Source organism: Elgaria multicarinata, chromosome 3 (assembly GCF_023053635.1).
Source record: "Elgaria multicarinata webbii isolate HBS135686 ecotype San Diego chromosome 3, rElgMul1.1.pri, whole genome shotgun sequence".
Classification (NCBI taxonomy): domain Eukaryota; kingdom Metazoa; phylum Chordata; class Lepidosauria; order Squamata; family Anguidae; genus Elgaria; species Elgaria multicarinata.
Genome location: NC_086173.1, coordinates 8,348,577 through 8,372,808, shown reverse-complemented (window position 1 = coordinate 8,372,808; position 24,232 = coordinate 8,348,577). Strand labels below are relative to the sequence as shown.

Below are 24,232 nucleotides of genomic sequence, written 5' to 3'. Positions count from 1 at the left end.
CCTAAGGTTTCTAATGAAGGGGCTGTGGGGGCGGGGGTGTTAAAGGGAGTTTGGGGGGCAGGAAAACACCACAAGAAAAAGTGACCCTATTATTTCTTCAGTAGAAGACACCATCAAAGCAAAACCTCCCAATTCCCCGCGTGCGGAGTGGGTGCTGCAGCCTAGACCTACACCGCCCAAAGGGAGAGACCCGAACGCTTGGAACCGGCTCAAGGACCAGTCTTTTGGTAGGAAAAAAACATTTTGCATGGATGACCAGTCATGGTCAACAGAGCAGAATGACTGCCGCATTGTGTTCTCTTTCTGTGTCTTGTCCCTTTTCCTCTTCTCTCCCACTTCCACAGAAGACAATCCATAAGGCTCACATTCTGTATATAAGCCTGACTTTGTATATGCTCTTATGTGTTTGGGAGGGGATAGAATTACGGGGTCGGTTGTTTTTGACTTTGCTGAATGCCACATACTGGTAAGCAAGCTCGAAGATCAAACACCAGATTGAACTCTGTGTTACTTATCCTGATTGTCTAATTGCCTTGGCATGAGATACTCCCATTCGTATTGTCTTCCTGTTTGTGTGAGCTTCTTTCCTTTGGGGTTTATCCCCCAAAGAGATCTCAGAGTTAACTTCTCAGATATTGTGGGATAAAAAAAAAAATCTGCATAAAGGGTAGGGGATAAATTGAATTGCAAACTCTGCCTAGCAGGTGTAACATCTACCATAACCACATGCAAGTGGGCAGAATTTCATTGTCCTGTAGTAAGCTAATGGGAGTAGGCTGACTCCAGTGAGTATGCCTTAAACTCACGAACCCATGCTATGCCTGGTAATGAAGCTACAAGTCTTAGAGACACATGCGCGTTTTTTTCTCAAGCGCAAGCGGGAAAATGTATTTGTTGTTCCCCTTCAGCCCCCTGCTCTGGATGCAAGAAGCCTCTGTGTGAGAACTTTATTAATCCGAAATGCTTACCGCTTCCTTGCTTTCCCACTTTGCTGTTGCCAAAAGCTGGTGGTGTTGGAGCAGAGTGGCTGAGCTTTTGAAAAGGCTGTGTCTGGGTTTATTTAGTTTCTAAATGGGAGAGTTGTTCTGAGTCCTAGAGCCTTTTCGGCTTTTCTCCCCATTCCGGGTGGCAGAGCAGAAGATTTAGCAGGGCCAGCATTTGCAAAATTTCCAGCATGTTTTATTTCTTCCTTTTTTCTTTTAAATGGCATTTCTGTAAAGGAAAACTGTATGGAATTGATTTTGGCTTCGGGCTTGTTGGCAACTGTTGTTTTTCTTTTCAAAATAAATCATTCCCCTAGTCTCATTGACGAGTTTCTTCTGACTTCAGTTGTGGTGGGTCTGCAATGTTATTACATGTAATGTTTTCCCACTAGCATGTTGTGCATGCAGAGGACAGCTTAATATCAAACGACCTCACAATTTGCACCTAAATGCGTTGTTTTTCTAATTTTGTGTAATGTATAATAGCCTAGTCTAGCAGTAGTATTGTGATGTGGAACTGAATTCCCTTAAAACAATTAAAAGAAAGAAAAGGCAACATAAAAATGTTATACTCCTGAACCCTACTTCAGAATTCTTTATGAAGTTCTGTCACTTGATTTACTAGAGGTACTGTTGGCTTGCTGTTCAGATGACATGCTAAGCTATGGTGGTTAAGCATTTTGAGCTAAATATTATGGCTTAGCATGTCATGTCAACCATAATTTAGCATGTTGCATGAACTGTTCCTAACCGTGGTGGCTACATAACCACAGAAACACACTCACTTACCATTTGCTGCAAAAGGGTAGCGGCCTAACCATGACTTAGGGCCTTGCTAGACCTGCTGGATAAGCCGGCAGGGAGGAGGGGCGACGGCACGCTAGAGCTAGCGCGTGCTGTCGCCGGCTTCTACACTTAAGATGCGAAGGGGCAACGGGAAGCCCTGTAGCGTCGGCCCTTTTTTTTTTTTTAGTTAAAGGGGCCATGTGCGCCGGAGAGCCGCCGGAGAAGGTAAATGGTTTTTTTAAAAAAAATAAAGCCCCCCCGCTCCCCCTGCCCCTGATTCCCCCCAATGCCTGATGACCTCCTTCCCCCTCACTTGCCCGTCCTCCTCCCATGCCCTGTGCCTTCTTCCCTTGCCTGATGCCTTCTTCCCTCCCCCCATGCCTTCTTCCCTCGCCCGATGCCTTCTTCCCTCCCTCCGTGCCCCGTGCCTTCTTCCCTCGCCCGATGCCTTCTTCCCTCCCTCCATGCCCCGTGCCTTCTTCCTCCCTCTCTCCTGCCGGGTCCGGCCTTCCCCTGCGGCCCCTATCTCCCCCCCCGGCTCCCCCTCCAGCCCGATGGGCACAGCGCTCCTATGAGCGCTGTGCCCAGTCCATGGCTTCTCCCAGCTACTCGCGAGTAAGCAAGCAGCCGCAAAAAGCCACAGACCCTGCTAGACCTTCCGCAGCCCCGGCCTCAGGCTGGGGCTGCGGAAAAACCGGGCCATAAGCGAATTCGCTTATGCCGGTTTAAGGGAGGTTTTAGCGCGGCCTGACCCCGGATTCCCTTGTGCGTCATGTGGATGCACAAGAGGGAAACCGGGCCTCACACCGTGCTAACGCCTCGTCTAGCAACAGCCACAGTGTGTTGTCTGAACAGGCCCTTTGAGAGCAACTTTGCACATTGCTGGTAAAGTGTCCAGACTGAGTGAGGCTGCAGAGACAGAGCTATTCATGGGATTGGATAGTCCCATAGATTTTCTGATAATAACCGTAACAGCTAATTCTCTGCCTTTATAGAGTAAGGCTTTAGTGTGATTATCCATGATGTCCTATGAAACCAAGGTTGGTTTTCATCTTGTTTTAAAGGGAATATAAGTCTGCTCCTATGAGTACATCCAAGAACTGAAATCATTTTGTGGATATTGCCTTGAGATGGCCTACATGGGCCCAAGGAAAACAGTCCTGACCTTTTATGGTCTAGTGCACAGAGCATTGGATTTGGACCTGGGGGACTTATGGCCAGCTCTAGAAGTCATAGGAAAGTTACTGTTTCAGCTTCTCCATCAGTAGGAAAGAAATAGTAATGACCTGCAGGATGGTTATAAGGATAAATGAGGTCAGGAAGTAGTATTATCCATCCTTATAAGGTCAAGGTGTATAATGGAACACACTTCAGTTTTGCAGCATCATATATAAACTGTAGTTGGAATGTCATAATTTGTGTTAGTGCAATGGAGCGAAATAGTTCCTGTGTGTGAGAGTAGAAAATTTGGGGTGAGAGAGTTCTTTGGGAGTCAGTGCATATACTAACAGTGAAAATAAAGTTTCTCCTCTCTTTTAGGGAGTAAACCTCTCTCTCTCTCTCTCTTTGTGCATGTGTGTGTGTGTTTTCCCAAAAGGCTCAGGTGCAAAGAGTTTAGATGTCCTTTTAGACCAACATGCCCTTGCTTCAGACGTGAACATGGGCTACCTTCTAGTCGGTTCTGTGGTGATTGGTACAAAGGAGGAGGAGCAGCCTCCCATTTGCTCCAGCTTTGGATAAAGCTGTGCAAAGTGTTCAGACCAAATGGCAATTGGTTCCAGAGCAGTAGGCATGCCTGCACATAACCAGCGATGTTAAGCTCATGCACAGCAAGGGTATGTTTTTTCATCGTAAGATGGTTCGTGTAAACCAAACCTGCTTTTGAAAATGTACATTGTAGTCAGGACACTAACCCAGAAAGGAACACATAACTACCAAGCTCTGCTCCATATAGCCATTCTTCCTTTGCACAAGTGGATCTGGGCAGGAGAGAACCCCTACATTTTAGTATGCAATTTGTATAGCTGATGGGACAAGATCTGGGTCAGGAGCAATAACAAACCCTAGCATTGTGTAGCCATCCTGGGACACATAATCATTTCTCCTTCCTCTCTATTGCAGGACTTTGCCGTTTGGGTGGCAGCCTTGGCTTTTATACACTGTTGGTCTGTTTACTGAGCTTTCTTGGCTGCCTGGCGTTATACCGGCACCAGCCCTTGCATCTGAAATGTCTAACTCTGCTTCAGCTGCTGCATAAGAATGATCCTCTCACTGGCTGGTCCTGGATAAAGGAAGTTTGAGCAGGGAGAGGTTCTAAGGGCTGAAAGGGGTGCAGCCATAAAACTCAAAATATAGGAAGCCCATGCATTAGATATGGGTCTAGGGTACTCTTAGAGCCCTTGAGTTGAGCTTTATTTCATAAGTTGCAGATATTCAAGTAGAGTGTTAGGATAGATTCATAGTTCGGCATCAGGCTGTATTTATATTGAGTAAATTTGACTGCTTGGGCACAACAATTTCTGCACTTGTCTGTCTGATTTTTTTTTTATTATTATTTTTTGGCTCTGCAAATGACGTCTGGGTAAAGTAACATTCAGTAGAGGTCCCTGTTGTGCTAGTTCCTTTATTCCTTTATTCCTTTATTCCTCATATTGAGGCAGTAGCTAAATCTTGTCGATTTTTCCTGTATAATATTGCCAGGATTCGATCATTTTTGTCTGTCTCTTCCGCCAAGACGGTTGTTCATGCACTGGTTATTTCACGGTTGGACTACTGCAACCTTCTTCTCTCTGGCCTTCCTTCTTCTCACATCAGTCCGTTGGTCTCTGTTCACCACTCTGCCTCAAAGATCATCTTCTTGGCTCGCCGCTCTGACCATGTTACTCCGCTTCTGAAATCTCTTCATTGGCTTCCAATTCACTTCCGAATCCAATATAAACTTCTCCTGTTAACCTTCAAAGCTTTTCACGGTCTAGCTCCTTCCTATCTCTCCTCTCTAATCTCACACTATTGCCCCGCTCGTGCTCTTCGCTCCTCTGATGCCATGTTTCTCGCCTGCCCAAGGGCCTCTACTTCCCTTGCTCGGCTCCGTCCATTTTCTTCTGCTGCCCCTTACGCCTGGAACGCTCTTCCAGAACATTTGAGAACTACAACTTCAATCGCAGCTTTTAAAGCTCAACTAAAAACTTTTCTTTTTCCTAAAGCTTTTAAAACTTGATGTTGTGCAGACTTTATACTGTTAGTTTTACCCTACCCTGTGCCTGCTTACCCTACCCTGTGTCTGTTTGCATTCTCTTCCCCTCCTTATTGTTTTACTATGATTTTATTAGATTGTAAGCCTATGCGGCAGAGTCTTGCTATTTACTGTTTTACTCTGTACAGCACCATGTACATTGATGGTGCTATATAAATAAATAATAATAATAATAATAATAATTCAAGACTTCACCCTGCAGAAACCAGCTACTCAGTCCAGCAATGCCCTTCAACCATTTTTATGATTGCTTTGGCGGGATTTATTATAATTGCTTTAAATGTTTATATTGCGGCAGTGCCTAAAGAGCTCGGCCAGGATGTGCTGAGAGTCGTACAAACATCTTATAAATTACAGACCCATTTCAAGTGGCCTCACAGCTTTTGGAGAAGATCAGTGGTGTTATTTGGTGTAGGAGGCAATTGCGTCCCTTACTCGCTCCCCTCCCCTCGAAGAGAGTAATACAGATTGGGATATGGAACCTTCTGTATGTTTCATAACATTATCTAATTTTGTGCTTGTAGTTAGCTTTTATGCTCCCTTGTTTGCTTCATAGATGGTTGGCCAACAGCCAAGCAGTTATATTCTGGGCTCATATGCAGAACCAAATACCTCTGGTATTTCTCTTTTTTCCTTCTTTGGTTGTGTATATATTATTATATTTATTTATTTATTACATTTCTATACCGGCCAATATACTGGGCTCTTTGGGAGGTTCACAGCAATTAAAACCAAAAAATACAGCATAAAATACAGTATATAAAATAGGATAGCTTAAAACTAAAGTATAGAAGTGCAACCAGAATAAAACCTAGCAGCAGTGCAGAGAGTTAAAACGTAATAGCAGTTATAAAACAGAGCTAAAATCTAGACTGCTAAAATGCTAAAAATGCTGGGGAGAATAAAAAGGTTTGCCTGGCGCCGGAAGGAGCACAGTGTAGGCGCCAGGCGAACCTCTCTTGGAAGCTCATTCCACAACCGAGGTGCTACAGCAGAAAAGGCCCTTTTCCTGGTAGCCATCTGCCTCATTTTTTTGGGCAAGGGCTCCTGGAGAAGGACCACTGAAGATGACTTTAGGGTCCAGGCCAGGTACATATGGGAGAAGACGATCCATCAGATAATCTGGCCCCAAGCTGTTTAATACCAGGACTTTGAATCGGGTCACGAAGGGACTGGCAGCCAGTGCAGCTGGGAAAGTACTAGCATAATATGATCTCACATTAGCCTGTTAACCAATCTGGCTGCCCTATTTTGGACCAGCTGAAGTTTCCAGATCATTTTCAAAGGCAGTGCCACACCCTTCTGAAGGAGTAAATCACACAAATTATAAGTCTGCCTGATGCAGAGAAGAAAGGTTACCATTTGTGATATGTAGTAGTACTAACTAATAAGCTATACTCGTTGTTGACATATTCCCTTGCTGGAGTTAGTTGTAATGCTGTGATAGCCTCACTGCTCTCAGGAAGCAATGCCCAAGGATGACTCCTGTGTTCCCTTCTTTGGAACAAGTGTGAAAGTTTGTGGTGTAGTGGCTAAGGTGTTGGACTGGGAGTTGGGAGATCCGGGTTCTAGTACCCACTCGGCCATGGAAACCCACTGGGTGACTTTAGGCCAGTCACATACTCTCAGCCCAACCCTACCTCACAGGGTTGTTGTTGTGAGGATAAAATGGAGAGAAGGATGACGTATGCTGCCTTGGGTTCCTTGGAGGAAAAAAGGCAGGACATAAATGAAATAAATAAATATAAAATCAGAATGTTATACAATTTTGCAGCTCTTCTCATCCTTCACCATTGGCCAGAGCTGATAGCAGTTGTTGGCTAAAACACCTGGAGCTCCACGTGTTGCCCACCCTTGGCCTAAGCAGTACTATTGAAGCAAAGGAAAGCATTTTAAGGACCAATAGCCTGATGTTAAAGCTACATAGATACAAATTAGAAATTTGGACATAATTTCTTACAAACAAGAGGATAGCCAGTTAAGGGCAGGAGTGTATTCAATATCATTTCCACACATGGAATCAAGATTAGTTACTTTTGCAGACTTGTCATTCTGAAATATGCCTTTATCTGCAATACAATTTTGTAAACTTGCTGTAATAAAGCAAGGAATTCTCTGCTATTGCCAGCCTGCATGGTTGCAATGAACATAAGAGCAGAGTAGCAGCTCAAACCATTGGCCGTAGCTCAGAGCACACACTTCCCGTGCAAAAGGTCCCAGGTTCTGTCTTGTCATCTCCAGGTAAGAGTTAGGGAAGACCTCTGTCTGAAAACCTGGAGAGCTGCTGCCAACATATGCTCTACCACTAACTGGTACAGATGCTGTAGATCAACCTTCCCCAACCTGGTACCCTCCAGATGTTTTAGACTACAACTTCCAGCATTCCTGACCATTGGCCATGCTGGCTGGAGAGCGCCAGGCTGGTGAAGGCTGCTGTAGACCACACAAAATCTCTGTGACAGAGTGCTAAAGTCTCCAACCTTGATGTCTTACATTTTCTTAAGCCAGTTCTCAAAATGCTTTCATTTTACTCATGCTTGGCCCTGGGTTTCCTTCTCTGCTGGATGGTAAGGGTAATGTCACTTTCCTACCCTGGGCATTTAAGTTACTGCTTTATATTAATTACAGTACTGCAGCAAAACTTCATTAGAATGCATAATTCAAAGTGAAGTGCGAGGTTTTAGAGGCAAAGAAATTGCCTCTGAATGTTTTCCTATCCTTCCATTCATGAAACTGGTTTGGCTCCATGAGTTAAGCCTCATTTTGGGAGGCTTAACTGTGTCAAAATTGCCTGCAAACTACAGTTTCCATCACTTTGCCTCCCCATTCTTGTGAAACTTCCTATGAGTTCCTATGATAGCATTTTAGAAAAGAAAAAATAGAATAATAATAATTATAATAATAATTAATATATTTATTTCTTACCCACTGCTCCCTCTGGATTGAGGTGTGGAACAACATCAAATACAAAAATATATATAAAATAAATAAAACTGATTAAAAACATATAAAAATAATACATTATTAAAATAACAACCAGACATCTTAAAATTCGACTGGGTAGGCCTGATAGAGGTTTCAACATAGCTTGAATGTTAATAGCAATCAAGTAGCTTGCCTGCCTAATTTGGAGCTATAAGACCCAGACTTATTAAGAAGTACCAAGCAGTCCTCAACTGGTGGATCAGGATCCACAAGCATTCAACTGGTGGATCAGGATCAGTATATGGCTGATTCATGGGTTTTTGTAAGTGTGTTAAGGTATATATTGCTTTCTGTCACTGTAAATTACAGCTCAGCAAGCAAAGTCACTGAACGCCTTGATCCGCTTTAGATCCCCATTGATAAAATAGAAATAATCTCAGTCTTATCTAGGTCACATGCATGTTAATGAAATTGCTTTATGCATGGAAAAGGTATCCATTGATTCATAATGGTTGTAGAAGAAAGGTGTAAAAGTGCATCCTTTAGCTTTAGGCCGCAACCTTCTATTTCCTTCAGCAAAGAAAAGCCTTGATGGAAGTCCATAGGTTTGAATGCTTTTGTGTGGAGTGAGCATGAGTGTAACAGAGAGAGAGAGAGAGAGAGATATTATGCATGCATGCATGCATGCATGTGGAGGAGATGGTGGTTTTATCGAGATTCATGCTCTCTTGGGGACAAAGGGAGTAGAGCACAGTGTTCTTTTTTGGGATAAATTACAAAGAGCTTCCGCTCCACATTCCTCCCTGATTTGTAACCTTTTAAAGGAAGAAAGGAGCAGTGTTGATTTAGAAACCAAAAAAAGTAAACCCAAACCATGTGAAAGGCTTATATGGTTCTTTCTGACTTACGGTTACACAGTAGCAATTCTTACCCAGCATGTAAACCTCGAACTCTTTTACATTTTGGAGTGAGCTACTTTGGAATCAGCACCATCTTTTGAAGTATCTAGGATAGGCCATTCTTGGGGATGGGATATTAAGCTAGATATGGGGTAGGTAATGTGGTGCCTGGGGGCAGCAGTGTGCCTCTGGACAGCTTCCTTGGTGTCCACGAAGGTACCATCCTACGTTTGAAAATATAAAATATCACGTTTTCTTATGGCTGTGAAATAGGTTTCTGTTCATGCTGAAAACTGTGGGTTCAAAGGAGTTGTTTAGTGTGTTGGGGTTCAGGCCTCACCTGTGCCTTGTACTCATTCTTTTGGGCAGGCTACTTGTCCTCTGTCATGCCTTCCATGGTAGCCATTTTGTGTTGATGTCCAAGACAGTTTCTCAAATAGCCACATGTAATCATGACCCAAAAAGGTTACCTACCCTTGGGCTTAGATGATTGGCTCATCTCACATATAACAATCATAGTTCTCGAATGGGAACAAGCTGTTTGCCCGTATACTGTTATATCTCTTTCTCATGACTTATTTCTGTACTTCCTGGTTTCTTAAATCTCAGTTTCCTCTGATGTCCAAACCAGGAGTTGAGTGATCCGAATAAACCACAAACTCAGAGGAAACTGGTTTAAGAAACTAGGAAGTATAGTGTTAAGGCATTGAAGATTAGGGGAGGAGAAACATATGGTAGAGTGACCATATGGAAAGGAGAACAGGGCTCCTGTATCTTTAACAGTTTGTATAGAAAAGGGAATTTCGGCAGGTGTCATTTGTATGCATGCAGCCCCTGGTGAAATGCCCTCTTCATCAGAACTGTCAAAGCTGCAGGAGCCCTGCCCTCTTGACCTTGGAGATTCAGGTCCTCTGTTCTGAGGATCACTTCATTATCCCTCTTTCAGGCATCATACACACAACTTTTTTTGACAGTTGTAACCACAGTGTGGTATCACCAGTGCTGTTCATTTGTGTAGACAATAGTTACAGTGCAGCTATGGCCAGAGTGGAGGACATAATCTGCAAGTTGATAGCTAATAGCAGGAGATGTTGGGCATATCCTGCCTCTTTTGGATCCCTTGTTCCAAATTTTATCTGGAGCTGGTGGTCGTTGTGCAAGTGGGTTGACAGGTGGTTTCTTGCTGAGGTTTGGAGTCTTCCACTTTCTTGAAGAGGCTCACACATGTATATGTAATTTATGGTGCAGGACCCAGATCACTCATCTGTATATTTTGCAAGGAGGGGCAGTCATGGGTTCATTCGTTCATCTTAGTTGCCTTCCCAATAAAATTTGCTGAGGACAACATATGGAAACCTGGTTCTTTGTCTTCTGTTCAGCATTTCCTGGCACTTGAAGCTTGCTTTTGTAATAGTGGCAGATGCAGCAGAAGCCAAAGACCCAAATACACTTCATGTCCCGCTCATGGGGCATAGGCTGTCCCACCATGAGCCATACAGGCTCATTTTACAAGGCTGCCTAGTCAGTTTTCCTGCCAGATGCTGGGCAAAAAGTTGTTTGTATTTTAAATAAGAGCTGCAGCAAGCCTGTATTTAACATTTTTGGTGGATATTTCACTGGTAGTTGCAGCCTCTCCCACTGTACCTCCCAGCGACAGAATTTCTGTTGCTTTTTATGTGGAAAGGGGGTAGGTAACAGGAGAGTTTCTTATGGTTATAAAATATAGATGGGCTTCTACATATTTGCCATATCCCCCAGGGACACTCTGCTATCTCTTAAACACCAGTGTGACGTAGTGGTTTTTGTGCTGGACTGGGGAAATCCGGGGTCAACTCCCCACTCAGCCATGAAGGTGACTGTGAGCTGTTCACAGAATCTCACCCTAACCTAACTCACAGGGTTGTTGCGAGGATAAAACAGAGAGGAGGAGAACTGCGTAACTTGCCTTGGATTCCTTACAAGAGGAAAAAGGCTGAAAATAAATGAAATAATAAATAATAAAAGTAATAAAAGTTTTTTCTCCCTGGCCGCCTTAAAAAAGAAAATATAATTAGTGTGCACTGCCTCTCTCTAAAGTGTTGGAGAGCTCACACATGCCATATTGGGATAGGTGAGCAGGTGGAATTAACCCCAGCATTCTTCTTCTGGAACTGCAAAACAAGAGGACAGCAGCAGTGGTAGTGAGCAGTTTCTTGGTGGGCAAGTGATTTTGTTTCATATGAGTAACACTATGGGGTTTATCACCTGTCCTGTTAGGTGGCTGTGGTCATAGCTGTCTGCCAGTGGAAGGTTATGGATGGGGATTGGCTATAGTACACACACACACACCCCTTTCACTTTTGCAGCTGTTGTCTTGAAACATTCTTTCCACACACAACCCTCCCTTCTTGTGGTCTCTAGGACCAGTGATCTGTTCTTTATGCTTTATTCATTCAGTCTATAGATAGCAGCCAAGGCTTTGGGACCAAGGGAGGAGGGAATATTTGTTTCTTGCCCTTTTAAAACAATTTGTACAGAAGTCAACAGCAAATTTCTAGCCTGGCTGAAATATAGCTATAAACTTCAAGATGTGATCTGCTGCCCCAAAAGGGAAAGAGACCTGAAAAACAGCTTGGAGAAGTGAGGAGACAGAATGATGGGATAAGATGGAGGTCTTTGACAGGTAGGAGGAGGTCCTATTACCACCACTATCAGTAGTTGTCAAATATGGCCAATGGGATTTTGCTTGGAACTGCTCAAAAAAGCAAGGGCAGCTGTCCAGCCCAAGCCATTTTCTTCGTTGAAATGGACGTATTGGCAACACGTATCACATTTGGGGGAGGGGGGTATCCTTTGTGGTGTACAGATTATGGAAAACAGACTGGGAAAAGCTGTCCCCCCTCTATTAAGAGTCATTTCTGTCTATGCACTCCATTCTTCAAAGGTTTTCTGTCATTTTCAAGGGCTTCAGAACTCCACCCTAAACCTCCCTTCAAATAATGAGTGAGATTTTTGAGAATGGGACTCTCTGGCTGGTGGTAATGGCCTGTCTCTAGCCATTGGCCCTTTAATCAGTTCTTGCTATGGGATTGCTCCGGGGCCCCTATCTCCCCACCCTGCAATTAATCAAATTTGCTCCCAAGGGACAGCATAAGCTATCTGACTGCGTCCTCGAGCCCTGCCCAGTGACTCAGACGCTGCGAGATGAATTGCCTATTAATCCACAACGTTGAAATTGCTTTATTGCATGATGCAGGCACGTCCCTGGAGGAAGTTTAATCTGCGTCTGGACTGCGAGTCATAAATAATGGGAGGCTGGTGCAGTAAAGTATGTCATGTGGGTTTGCTTTTAACGGCCAGGACTATAAATGTTGCTTCCTATTGCTGCTATAAAGAGTCCATAGCCCTTGTCTGATAAAGTCTGAGGAGTCGGAGCATGGCTATCTTTTTGTATGACCCAGGAATAGCTGCTCTGTTGTTGTTCTTGTGTTTTAGAATAGCACTTGACTATGAGATTACTAGATCAGGATACCAAGGGTACCAAGGGTAATGATGTTGCAGCGTCGTTGTGTGTTTGTTTGTTGGGATTGTTCAATAGGTCATCCTGTTCTAAGGGCTCAGGGCAGGTATAGCATGCAGTGCTCAGGAAAACAGTCAGGCTGGGCAGCAGAATGATGGGGGGGGAATCGCAAGTTGGTAAAATTGCCAATGGTGTGGGAACAGAGTGCCAGAGATTTAGCATGGGTCATTATCAAAGGCAAGTCAATAGGCAGTCTGAGCTCTGGAGAAGAGCCAGGTTATTAGGCAAGCGTTTGGTGTCCAGAAGGCTTTTAAGCCTGAGCCTTCAGAGCCCCACCCAGAGAACAGCTGCATGGCATCTGTGTCGCCTGAAGAATGGTCTACTCATGAGTAGTGGATGTATATATGTACTCATGAGGAATCCCTATTCCTTAGGCCAACACTTCTGTGTCTGGCAGCCAGCAAAGCCTGAACCCTTAGGTTAGGGTGACCATATGAAAAGGAGGACAGGGCTCCTGTATCTTTAACAGCTGTATTGAAAAGGGAATTTCAGCAGGTGTCATTTGTATATATCCAGAACCTGGTGAAATCCCCTCTTCATCACAACAGTAAAAGCTACAGGTGCCCTGCCCTCTTTTAAATCTGGTCACTCTAGTATAGCTCCTGCAGCTTTCACTGTGGTGATGAAGAGGGAATTTCACCAGGTTGTCCATATAAACAAATGACACCTGCTGAAATTCCCTTTTCTATACAACTGTTAAAGATATGGGAGCCCTGTCCTCCTTTTCATATGGTCACCCTACCCTTAGGTGCTCCCTGAGGCTAGGTAGCTACTCAGTGTCTGACTGAGTCTGAGAAATGGCTAACTATGCCTTGTGTAAGGTATGAAGGCTGTCTCCCCTGAGAGCCCAGGATCCTCCTGATCTGCCTGAAGATCCCTTGCAGATCCTCTGTGACGTTTGGCCTGGGAGACTCCAGGGCATCCTCTGAAGAAGACTCCTCCAGAAGGGGCGCAACAAAAATGGTGTGTACCATTTCAGACTACAAGTGGAGGATAACATTTTTCAGTGCTTTCCTACATGATGAATTCATTGCATGTAGAAAACTAGCATAGTAGGCAGGGTGCTAGGGAGAAAATATCCAGCCGTGTGTGTATGTGTATGTGTTTAATGTGCGAGAGTACTCTATCCCCAGCCTGCAATCTGAAATGGTCCTGATTTTTCTGCTTGTGGAGGCCAGGAAACATTCTCCTGTCTGAAAGACTCATGTCCAACATTAGACAAAGACTCCAAGGGATACAAACAGGGGTCCACAAATGTGCATACCAGGTATGCACTATATCTTGATTTGCCAAGTGCAGCATCAGAGAAGGGCAGGGGCTCATCTCCTCAGTCATATTGAGCTTTGAAGGTGCCTGGGAAACAGCAAGAACTTGGCTTGTCTCTGTCACATTCTGGCAACTAGAATCAAAAACGGAGAGAAAAGCACCCAAATCAGGTGAAAAGAAGGGAGAAACAAATTCTCAAGATGCTGAACTTCTTTATTTGTAAGTTGAAGAGCCCAACGCATTTCAGCCTGCATCTTCTTATCAACAGAATGTTGATATCTGAGAAAGACATTCTGTTGATAAGAAGATTTTTGCAGACATATCTTCCTACAACCCCCTGAAGAAGGCCTTGAAAAGATACAGGCTGAAACGTGTCGGGCTCTTCAACTTACAAATAAAAATGTTCAGCATCCTGAGAATTTGTTTCTTCCGTCTTTTCACATTCTGGGAACTGCAAATTCTGGCTGCCTGCCTAGGCTATCCCACATTTATGGACCCCTGCTTCCAAAGAAAAAGGTGGAGGGGGTGAATTGATCCAATCCCCTTGTAGTTCTTCCTCTCTCTTCTTCTTCCATCCATCCCTACACACCAGTTTTCTTCGTACACATTCTTCTGTAGCGAACCCCCTCCTACTTAATACAATCCCACCAAATCCCCTTCAATCAGTTGCTTGGCTCCCACATAAAAGAGATCTTGGACTACTTCAATACAAACTTAAGCGCTGATTACAATACCTTATCTCTTTTAATCCTCAACAATTTTGTGAGTTGGCTAGGTTAAAGAGATAATGGCTTATCCAAGGCTAGCAGCAGGCTTCACGACGAAGCAAGTATCCAAAACCCTAATTCTCCCCCATGACTTCAAAACCAGCACACAAATGTGGGTATATTTGACAATTGTCCAAGGCTTCATAAATCACGCTGTCTTATTTTTCTGGTTTTGCAAACTAATATTAATCCAGAGTTCCCTAGTTCAGATTTAATAGAGCACTCTGGCTTAATGCAAACCAGCACATTCATGCTAAACCTGGAATGTCATGGGAATGGGGAGAGGCAACAGAGGAGCATGTAGCCATGGTGCTCATCCTTAGCTTCATAAACCACAGTTTATGTAACCTCGGACAATTGTCCAAATGTGGCCAGTATATCCAGTGTTCCACACTTCTTAGTTAATCAACTAGCTAAACATCATGCATTTGTCCATGATTTGGGTGCAGAGGTCCACTGGTTTATTTTACAAGAAGAGCTGAGCAAGTGATGGGGGAGGTTGGGTGAACTTTGTCCTGGTTGGTACTGAGCTAGATAAGCTCAAGCAGCTCTTGTAGTGACTTGATGGTAAGGAAAGGTTCAGTGACCTTTTGATGTGTTCAGAAATGTGCTCTTTGCCATTATCACTTCACTTAGTGGAACTGAAAATCCGCTCCACTGCTTAGACCAGTTGAGCCTTGGCTCAGACAAAACCGTGATGGTAACTGAATTTGAGCTCTCAGATTTCTTTTCCACCCAAACCAATGTCGGCTTTGCAGATAAGTCCATAAATAGCTGCATCATCTCCACTTTGTCATTCTTTTAAGAGACAAGCAAAAGTGTGTGTGTGTGTGTGTGTGTGAGAGAGAGAGAGAGAGAGAGAGAGAGAGGTGGGGGGATGCCAAAAGGTGATACCAAGCCTCAAGCTGATACCCAAAGGAGATTTATTCCAAATCCTGGTGTATTTTGATAAGAATATTCATTGCGGTCAATTTTTTAAAAAATTAACTGCTGACTAAATTTTGATGTGCTTTTTCTTTCAAAGAGAGAATATTTTTTTAAACAATTTCTTCAGAGCAGCCTCCTCCAACCTGCACCCTCCAGATGGATTTGACTACAATATGGCTGGGGATGACGTGAATTGTAGACCAACATGCTAGAGGGCACCAGCTTGGGGAAGGCTGTTCTGAAAGGTTAGGCTTGGACAGACCAGCTCCTGGCCACCGTCTTTACGGTGGCGCTTTGGCGCTGCGAGGTACCTTGCACCCACACTTGCATTTCTTCCGGCATCTGCATGGGAAGGAAGGCATGTGCAAATTTTCCAGCCCCGTGCCTGTGGAAAAGTAAAAATAAATAAAAACGCAGGGTGGGGGAGTAGAGGAATGGGGCTGTTTCCTCCCCCCTTTTTAATTTTATAATCTGTATCTGCGGAGCTCCACAGATACAGATAATAAAAATATAAAACGCGGGGTGGGGAAGAACGAGGCAGCCAGAGGAGAACATGAGAGGGACTGGGCGAACCACGTCTCCTCCATCTGGCGGCCTGTTCCTCCCCACCCACCTCCATTTATTTTTATTATCTGTATCTGCGGAGCTCTGCAGATATAGATAATAATTAATTTTTTAAAAGGGGGGAATGGCCCGTTCCTCTCCTCCCTCTCCCCCTTGTTGTTGTTTTTACTTCTCCAGAGGTGCAGGGCCACCCATGGTGACCAATCGGTCGGCACCATGGGCTCCATTGCCAAAAAAAGTCAAGGTAAGTGCCTGATTTTTTGGGAGCGGCGTTTCTAGGGTTTGCCGCCAGATGGCTTCGCAATGGCTGCTACTGTGAAGCAACCCCGGGGCAAACCCTTCGTGTAGATGTGCCCCTAGAAAGAATGTCTCAAGAAAGAGCTTAACATTGTGCTTGAAAGTATTTAAATCAGTGTGGGCAGAAAGTAGATCCCCAGATGTTTTAGACTTCAGCTTCCAGTGTTCCTGACCATTGGCCATGCTGACTGGGGCCCTGCTTTGAAGCATCTTACCTCATCTTTAAAACAGCACTATAGGATAGGTTAGTTATGAGTATCCCCAATGTTGCAGATTGGGAGTATTAGGTCTGAAAGATGGCGGTACTTTTTGTAAAGCCAGTAAGTAAGCAAGCAGAGGTGAGATTTGAACTGGGCTCTCCCTGTCAACTTAGCCCCCTCAGAATTTGGTCAAAAGACTTTGCCCCAAGGAGGATTCTTGTTGAAATATATTTCTGTTCTTCAGGAATACGCCTTCTCATTAAGTATCTGCTTGAAGCTGTCCTCTGTTTTGTGTATGTGTATTTCACCCATTGGAATAACTAAGCCAGAAATAGAATCTAAGATTTATCTCTTGTCGTTATTCACTGAAGCCCTATTGATACTTGGTAGGACGGGCTCACCTGATTGGTAGCTGAGCAAAAATCAGAACTCCATGGTACTGTTTTCCTTGCTTGGCCTTGCTCTAATTTGCTCTTCTAAGAAACAACCCTTTTTTCTAATAATCCTCTACACTTATATAACTTGGAACAGCTAGACAATGCAATTCTATGCCGGTTGACTGAGAAGTAAGTCACATTGGGGCTGTTCACATGTAATGTTGGCAAATCATGGGTTAATTAAACCAAGATTTGTGGTTAATATGAGCATAGTTTGACAAGTTCGCAGACAGGAGTTGCAGTAAACAGTCTATTAAGACTTATGGTCAAGGTAAAAAAGAAAACAGTAAAAGCTTTATTCTAAGTAAAAAAAACCCACACATACGTAGTCATCTCAGCTTCGGGAAGTAAAAACAAATCTCATTGCAGAGCGAGGAGGAAAGAGATAAAAAAGGGAGAAGCAAAATTAGAAGGGAAGTGGTCAAGATATAGAAGCGGAAGAAAAGGGCAGAATAAAAAAAACCCAATAAAGACAGTAAAGGAAGGTTAATCAAATTATCCCTTATCTACCAATGAGAGCATCAGTCAAGAAGAGCACAAAGACCCCTTTAATCACCACCTCCCACTGTCCCAACCAACCAACAAGTATCGTTGCCCATTTCCAACAAGGATGTGCTTGGCATGTTCCATAGACTTTTTGAATATTCAACCCCCCTAGTTAACTTACAGTTAGTAATTAGGTTAACTGTGGGTTGTGTAATCCATAATTAACCTTATGATGCCTGGGTTCGGACATCATGTAGCAACCCTCAGTTGGCCAAATCGGTGTTGAATATTCAAAATGATCCCAAAAGGAGAGAAATGTCTCAAGATACTGGGACAAATACTTTACGCCCAAAACGTTTCAGCCTTTTTTATTTTCAGGCCTCCTTCAAGATGTTAGCAGAAATTCTTATAACGAAATATCTCCTGCTGCAATTCACTGGTGACATGATCAAGGGCCAAATATTCAAAATGGCCGCAGAATACGCCTGGCATGCCCCGTGACAAATTGTGGGTTAATTAACTCACAATTAGCTGCCTTTACGTACAAACAGCATCTGTGACTTCAGTGGGGCTCCTCCCAAGTAAGTGAATCTAGGATTGCATCATGAGCCTCACTTTAAATTCCTGGCACTTCTCACTGTCCCCAACCTATTGCTCCAACCACTAGATTCCGATGCCCTCTCAGAACTAGAAAAATATCCTGTGCTTCCAGTCTTCCTCACTTGAACCTGCCGACTGCATTATCCATATGCTTCTCATATCAATAATGTTCAATCTGACACTGTCATGTAAGAGACCAGTAATGAGCTATACATTGGTAGCATTTTAGAATAAGAATAAAATGAGACACCTCTGGCAGCTTAATTTATTTGGAAGGGTCTGGAGAGCCAGAATGGAGCTGGGCACTTTGTAAGGAGCTTCTTACTTTATTGCTAGTTAGCAGTCAAGTCCAGCTGAAACTAAGTTACAAAAGAGACACGTTAAAAAGGAAAAGAAAACCCCTTAGCTTTCATGCACATGTTTAATTTGCAAATCAGCCGTAAACTGTATGGTTGCTTATGGAACGCCTTTTGGCTAGGCAGAGCTGCCGCATTTGCTGTGCAATGGTGTCCCTCCTCCCAGCTTCTTACGCAGCATTAAGGCAGCAGCAGATTCATAAGCTTTTCCCACATCCTTCGTAAGGCCCATCTGGAGTGGGAGTAGGGCCGGACACTGCTGGGTTGGAATTCTCCCCCCCCCCCTTCCCGCAGCTCTTGGAATTTTTCTTTAAAGCATTGATTCCAATTTGAAAATGTAAATCTGATGTGTTTCGTACAGCACCAAGGCAGGAGGTGAAAGCGGGCACATTCCTCTCAGAGTAGGTCCAGACTTCCTGGCGTGTGCGAGCCTCTGAATTGCCTCCTGTTGGAAGTCAGATGGCCTCAGATTCCTCTTTTTCTCTGAGATGAGAAAGTGCTTAGACGTCTCTTGCTATCCTGTCCCCCCTGTGAGGATGGAGGCTCATGACAGACACCGTCCCCATTGCATCCCTTCTGTTGCCTACTAAAAGGAATTAAAATTACTTGAACGTAATCTTCCTGAAGCAAACCTCAAAAATGTTGCTCAAAGCCTATTCTGGTGTGAGGCACGTTGCTTACTGTTTTAGGTACCCTTTACACATTATAGCAGTGGTGTGAGAGCTGTTTTTCTATGAGTTCATCCCATAGCATTGTTCTGGCCCCACACAGGTAGAGGCCTGGAGGCTTGTGGGTGGGTGCCAGGGGAGTGGATATTTCTTATGTAACTGTTGCCCAGCCAGGATCAGGGGGTGATGATACTGTTGGAAGAACGCACACATTTTGCTAGGCTTTTTCATTGCGGCAATGCCATAGAAATGACGTGTGGAAAATTGGCTCCAATACTGCTGGAGATATTGATAATAGGCAGGTCATGTGGAAAGGATCCCAGCACAAGTCAGGGGGTTGTTGTTCTAGTTTAAGGGTGACTGACTGGGAGCCCATGGACAACATCAGCGTCCTGCTCTCTCTACACAACTCATTATCACATCGCTTGGGTGAGCATCCTCCGGCCTGCGGGCCTAATCTGGCCTGTGGAGGTTGCCCATCCAGGATGTGCTGGAAAAGAGATCTGGGAATAGGTTTGAAAAAGTGGGCAGAGAGACATGGGTTGGGGACCATTGGGAATGGCCGATAGCAGTGTTAAAGAGAAGCCCTATTCCGCTGAAATTCTTGTCGTATATTTTTTTAAAATGTCTTTAGCAATCGTGTTTATTTTTCCCCTTTGTAACCCTGTGGTTAAAAATCCGCTTTCTATATAGTTAGATTTTCTACATTCGTCAGAAGCTCTTGGATTCAACAGAAGAGGTCATATTCTGTTGCACTATTCCTGCTTGGTTCTCCCGAATTGTAGTCACTCAGATTTCCAGAGCTCCTCGTAATGAGTTCTTTGGGTGATGGAAAGGGCAGGAAAAAAGAGACGAGTCTTGTCAGAATTATTTCCCTTGTGACTTGAGCCCTGTTCTCTTGCAGCTGGATTCGTACTACACCCTGATAGAAATGTTTAAACAGCTCACGGCTAGGGCAGTGTCAGGGTCTTGTCTTCAGGACAAATGGCCCAGTCTAGCTAGCAACTGGTCTTCCCCATTAATTGACAGCTGGGCTCCAGCGAGGAAACAGTTCCCTCAGCTCACAGTGCATTATAATAGAAGCTGAGTGATTTGGACTGATGCCTTACGAGTGAACCCACAGCACGCTTCTGCCAAGTTAATTGATTATGCTGGTTTGAATCTAAAAGGCCTTCACATTTTATCTTGGTCCCTTTCTTCTGGGGCTGATGGTGGTGGTAGAAACAGCGATCCAGGCTGTTACCTTCAGGCAGGCAATGTTTCTAATCTTGCTTCATAGGAACTGAATCATGGGGGTTTACTGTACATCAATTGGATCTGAGAGCCTGCCTTCTCTCCCCCCCCCCAATTCTAGAGGTGATAATGGGGGCAATTACAGCTTGTTAACTGGGCTTTCAGTGAACCCAATTGGAAAATACTTACTTAGCATATCTATAGTATGTAAAGCTATTTGTTTCTATTATCTCAATCATCTGCACATCAGCCCTGTGAGGAAGGTATATTTTAACCCCACTCTTGCAGATGAAAGGCTAAGCGACATGGCTTGCCTAAGGCTGCCTAATAATTCACTACAAAGGCGACATTTGAACTGAGGATTTCCTGATTCACACCTCTGTTGAATAGCCACTCCACTGCACTTGCTAAAATTGATGGTCCATTATATTACCTTAGCACTTGACAGCTCTTGATGAAATGGGTGGTTGTGGGGATGCTTAGGTTGGCTGTCTCCTCTTTTGAAATGGGCTATCTGTTTTTTAAGCTAAGAGTCTGGGGTCCACTTGGAGCTTTGAAGAGCATCATGTTTTTTCTCCCCTTTAAATTTAAGGAGGACCACGTTTAGCATGGGCCTTTGTCTGCTATTTCACACACTGATTAGTCTCCCTTTGGGTGCTTCTAGATGGATGGTCCCAAGTGCTACCAATTAAAAGGTATTGTGCAGCTATTTCAGCTTTTCCTCCTTAATGGGAAAAGACAGAAGAAGTGCTGGGAAAACAAATGGAAGATGACATCTGGAAAAAAACCAGCCCAATAAAATTCCATGAATGAACCATGCCAGTTGCATAATGAAACCTCCTGGAAGCACCCTTTCACTTTGAACATAACTATTAACTTCTCATTCCTTGTCCCCATATCAAAAATATTCAGAGTTTAAGGGATTTGCCTAGATTCTCTCCCCCCACCCCACAAACCCTGACTTTCCTGCCCTTTCCCCACATCTTAATAGAAGTTTTACATGCCAGGTTTGTATTTTATGCAGTACAGCTTCTTTTTTAAAAGACATCCCCTGTCTTTATTTTTTTTTAATTTTTTTTATGTAATGAAGAACAGACATTCTACCCAGAGAAGCAACCTTTCCTGGGCTTCTCCCAGTGTTTTCCAGTGGTTTAGATCTCTCTTCCTGAAGCTTTTGCAGAATTGTGTTTGTGCAAATCTTGGGTACCTTGTTCCGATTAGTTCAGTGGTTCTCAACCTTTTTTGCTCCATTCCCCCCTTTCACCATTGTTCAGAATATAATTCCCCCCTTCCCAAGATAGTCTAACTCAAAAGGTGCATTCCAAATAATATGCATATAATATTGAATTTTTTTTAATATATATTAGTCCCATTTAAAGGGGCCATGCAAAGTGTGGCCCCTTTTACATTCTCAGCTCCCATGCTTTGCGTTGCCCCTTTAAATGGGAAGCCTGAAACTTCTAAGATTGCGAGGGAGGGAGGGAAAAGAGAGCAAAGGCCTGGCTTTTGCAGACGACATGACACTTTTCTGGGACGTTTTTAATAACATGTGTAGGAAGACATAATCTACAGGACAGCATACGTTGCTGAATAGTGGTTCCAATTCTCCCCCTGGAACCCTAAAATTCCCCCCTGGGGTGGAATTCCCTCCTTGTTGAGAACCCGTGGATTAGTTGCTTTAGTGCAGGTAATTGATTTAAAAGAGTAATATCGCCCAGATCCTTATTGTCTAGTTGCAAACAAATATAATGGAAAGTCTTTAGTACGGCCTGAGTGGTAATATTTGGAAGACCTTTTCCCTTCCACTTTAATTTACGGCCCTGGTTTAAAGGATGGAAATGAAATCCTTACATTAAGATTGCTAGAGATGGAGAAAGGAGGAGCAGCATTCAGAAGGGAAAGAGAAGGAGTTTCTAGCAGGTCAGTAACATATTTTATAACCCATAATTGAACATTAGAGAGGAGGATCACTAACATTACTTCTACACTTGGATGTTCTCTCCAGCCATGGCATCCTCCAGACTGTCTCCCTCACCTTGACTTACAAGCTTCCTCCTTAGTCCAGTGTGGTGGGATGTGTATGTTTACATTTGGGTATATGTTGGTTGGGACTGTAACTTGCAAGGTTCAATTTTAAAAAGTAGTTTTTCCTGAATTTTTAAGGGGTGGGAAGGAGTGTTTTCTGATACTGTAACTTGGAAGTGAATAAAATCTTTGACTATTCATGATTCTCCTAACCCTGTCTGTCATGCCAGGTGGGGGAAAGTAACCTTTTAAAATAGGTTTTAAAAGTATCTCTTACAGTTTTAAAGAAACTGTTTTTATATGAATGTTCTGATTCAAACTAACTTTTAAAAACATTTTTAATTTTTTTTTGATATAGTAGAAATGACATTTTACATCCAAACAAAGGAAGATAAATAACTTTAAAATGTAATAGGTTGCATGGTATTTATATACACATTGATCATTGGAAGCACATCAAGAAAATTCAAAGCAGCTTTGACGATAATACTTTGTAAGTTTAGGAATATGATTGGTGGATGCCACAGCAACCAGATTACACTTTTAATTTGCATCTCAGCTTCCCCAACCTGATGCCCTCCAGATATTTTTGAACTAGAGCTCCCATCATTGCTGACCATTGGCCATGCTGGCTGGGGCTGATGAGTGTTGTTCAAAACATCTGGAGGGCACCAGGTTGGGAAAGGCTGTTGCAAATGTTACAGGGGGAATAAAGAATCTAATAAAGTAAATGTTCTTGGACCGGGGTACTTCATGGACTGCCTTCTCTCATATGAACCTGCCTACTTGCTGGGGTCTTTGCCAGGGGGCATTAGCCACCACAGATCAGATGTGGTGGTGACTAGGAGGAAGCCTTTTCAGTGGGGCTGCCCCATGGTGTGAAATTCCTTCCCTAGGGATGTTCTCTTGGTGCACACCTTTCTCTCCTTTCTGCAGCAAGTTTAAATGGTTTCATTTGGTCAAACTTTGGCCAAGGAAGTTGTATAAAGTTGTTTTAAGCATTAGGTTACTACGTTGCTGACTTTTTATTTAACTATTTTTCATTTGATACCTCAGTCATTTCATTGCTGTATTTTTTTAATGTTTCAAGTTATTTTTGTTAGCTGTCTTGGATAATACAGGATGGGGGGGCATTAAATAAATACCCAAGTTATCTAACTTGGTGATTGGCTTCTTTGAATGTGTATGGTTCTGTTTAAAAGAACTATTGTAAGAATTGGGGTGTGTGTGTTTCTATATAAAAGAGAGACTGAACACTTTGCATCTGTTGAAATATAATGTAGGTGCTGACATCTCAGCGTGATGGTTTTTAGTAAGCTTCTCAAAATATATCATTCGTTTTATAGAATTCTTTTTCAGAGATGTACTTTCAGAACCTGCTATAAAACAACTTCGTGCTGTTGTCCTCTGCTACCTGTTGTTTTCCATCCAAAGATAAAGTCGAACCTTTGGAATTAGGATTTTAATTTCCCCTCCTCTCCCCTTTTTATTTTTTACAGCATTAACTGAGGAGGTTGATGTCTATGTTGCACCACTTCCAAAGATTGGGGAACAAGCCTTGGAGCGCTCTACCTCACAAATATTGTGTAAGATTCTTGCTACTGCCCTTCTCTTCCTCAGATTTGTGCCCCTCTAACTCAGTATTGCTTGGTTCTGTTAGTGCTGTTTGATCAGCAGCTTCATCTTGTGGGCCTCCCTTAAGATGGCTGCTGCTGTGCTACAGTTTGCAATGGCGGAAGCTTGTTCAGTAGTTTATCTAGAATGGGCCAAAAGGGATGCTGTGTACTCATTAAAGATTTGTGAGCCATCTGAAGCATTGGATTAATTTAGAATTATTCTTTTTGAGATCCTTCACTAAAAAATTGGAAGACCTTAGATAATTATTTTCTGAGGCAATTTGAGGGCTTGGAAATATTATCGGCCTGTCTTTGCCATTGGATCTCCAACTCCCTAATCACCCCCTTCCTTTCTTTCACCTTTAGCAGGAGCAGCAGGAAAGAC

At 43.4% G+C, this 24,232-nt stretch overlaps 1 protein-coding gene across 4 annotated transcripts in view; it reads left to right on the top strand.

Moving 5' to 3' along the window:
• Positions 1–24,232, top strand: part of LRP1 (LDL receptor related protein 1) — a 360,219-nt gene that overhangs the window by 45,417 nt on the left and 290,570 nt on the right. Inside the window, exons 2-3 of one of the 4 annotated variants that reach the window (XM_063119221.1) lie at positions 105–227; positions 23,731–23,817. The exons of 1 other annotated variant lie outside the window; for it this stretch is intronic. In XM_063119221.1, the coding sequence (XP_062975291.1) occupies positions 105–227; positions 23,731–23,817 (210 nt within the window). Of the gene's footprint in view, positions 1–101; positions 228–23,730; positions 23,818–24,232 lie in introns of all 4 variants that reach the window. 2 more of the 4 variants (XM_063119220.1, XM_063119222.1) reach the window with 2 other exon arrangements.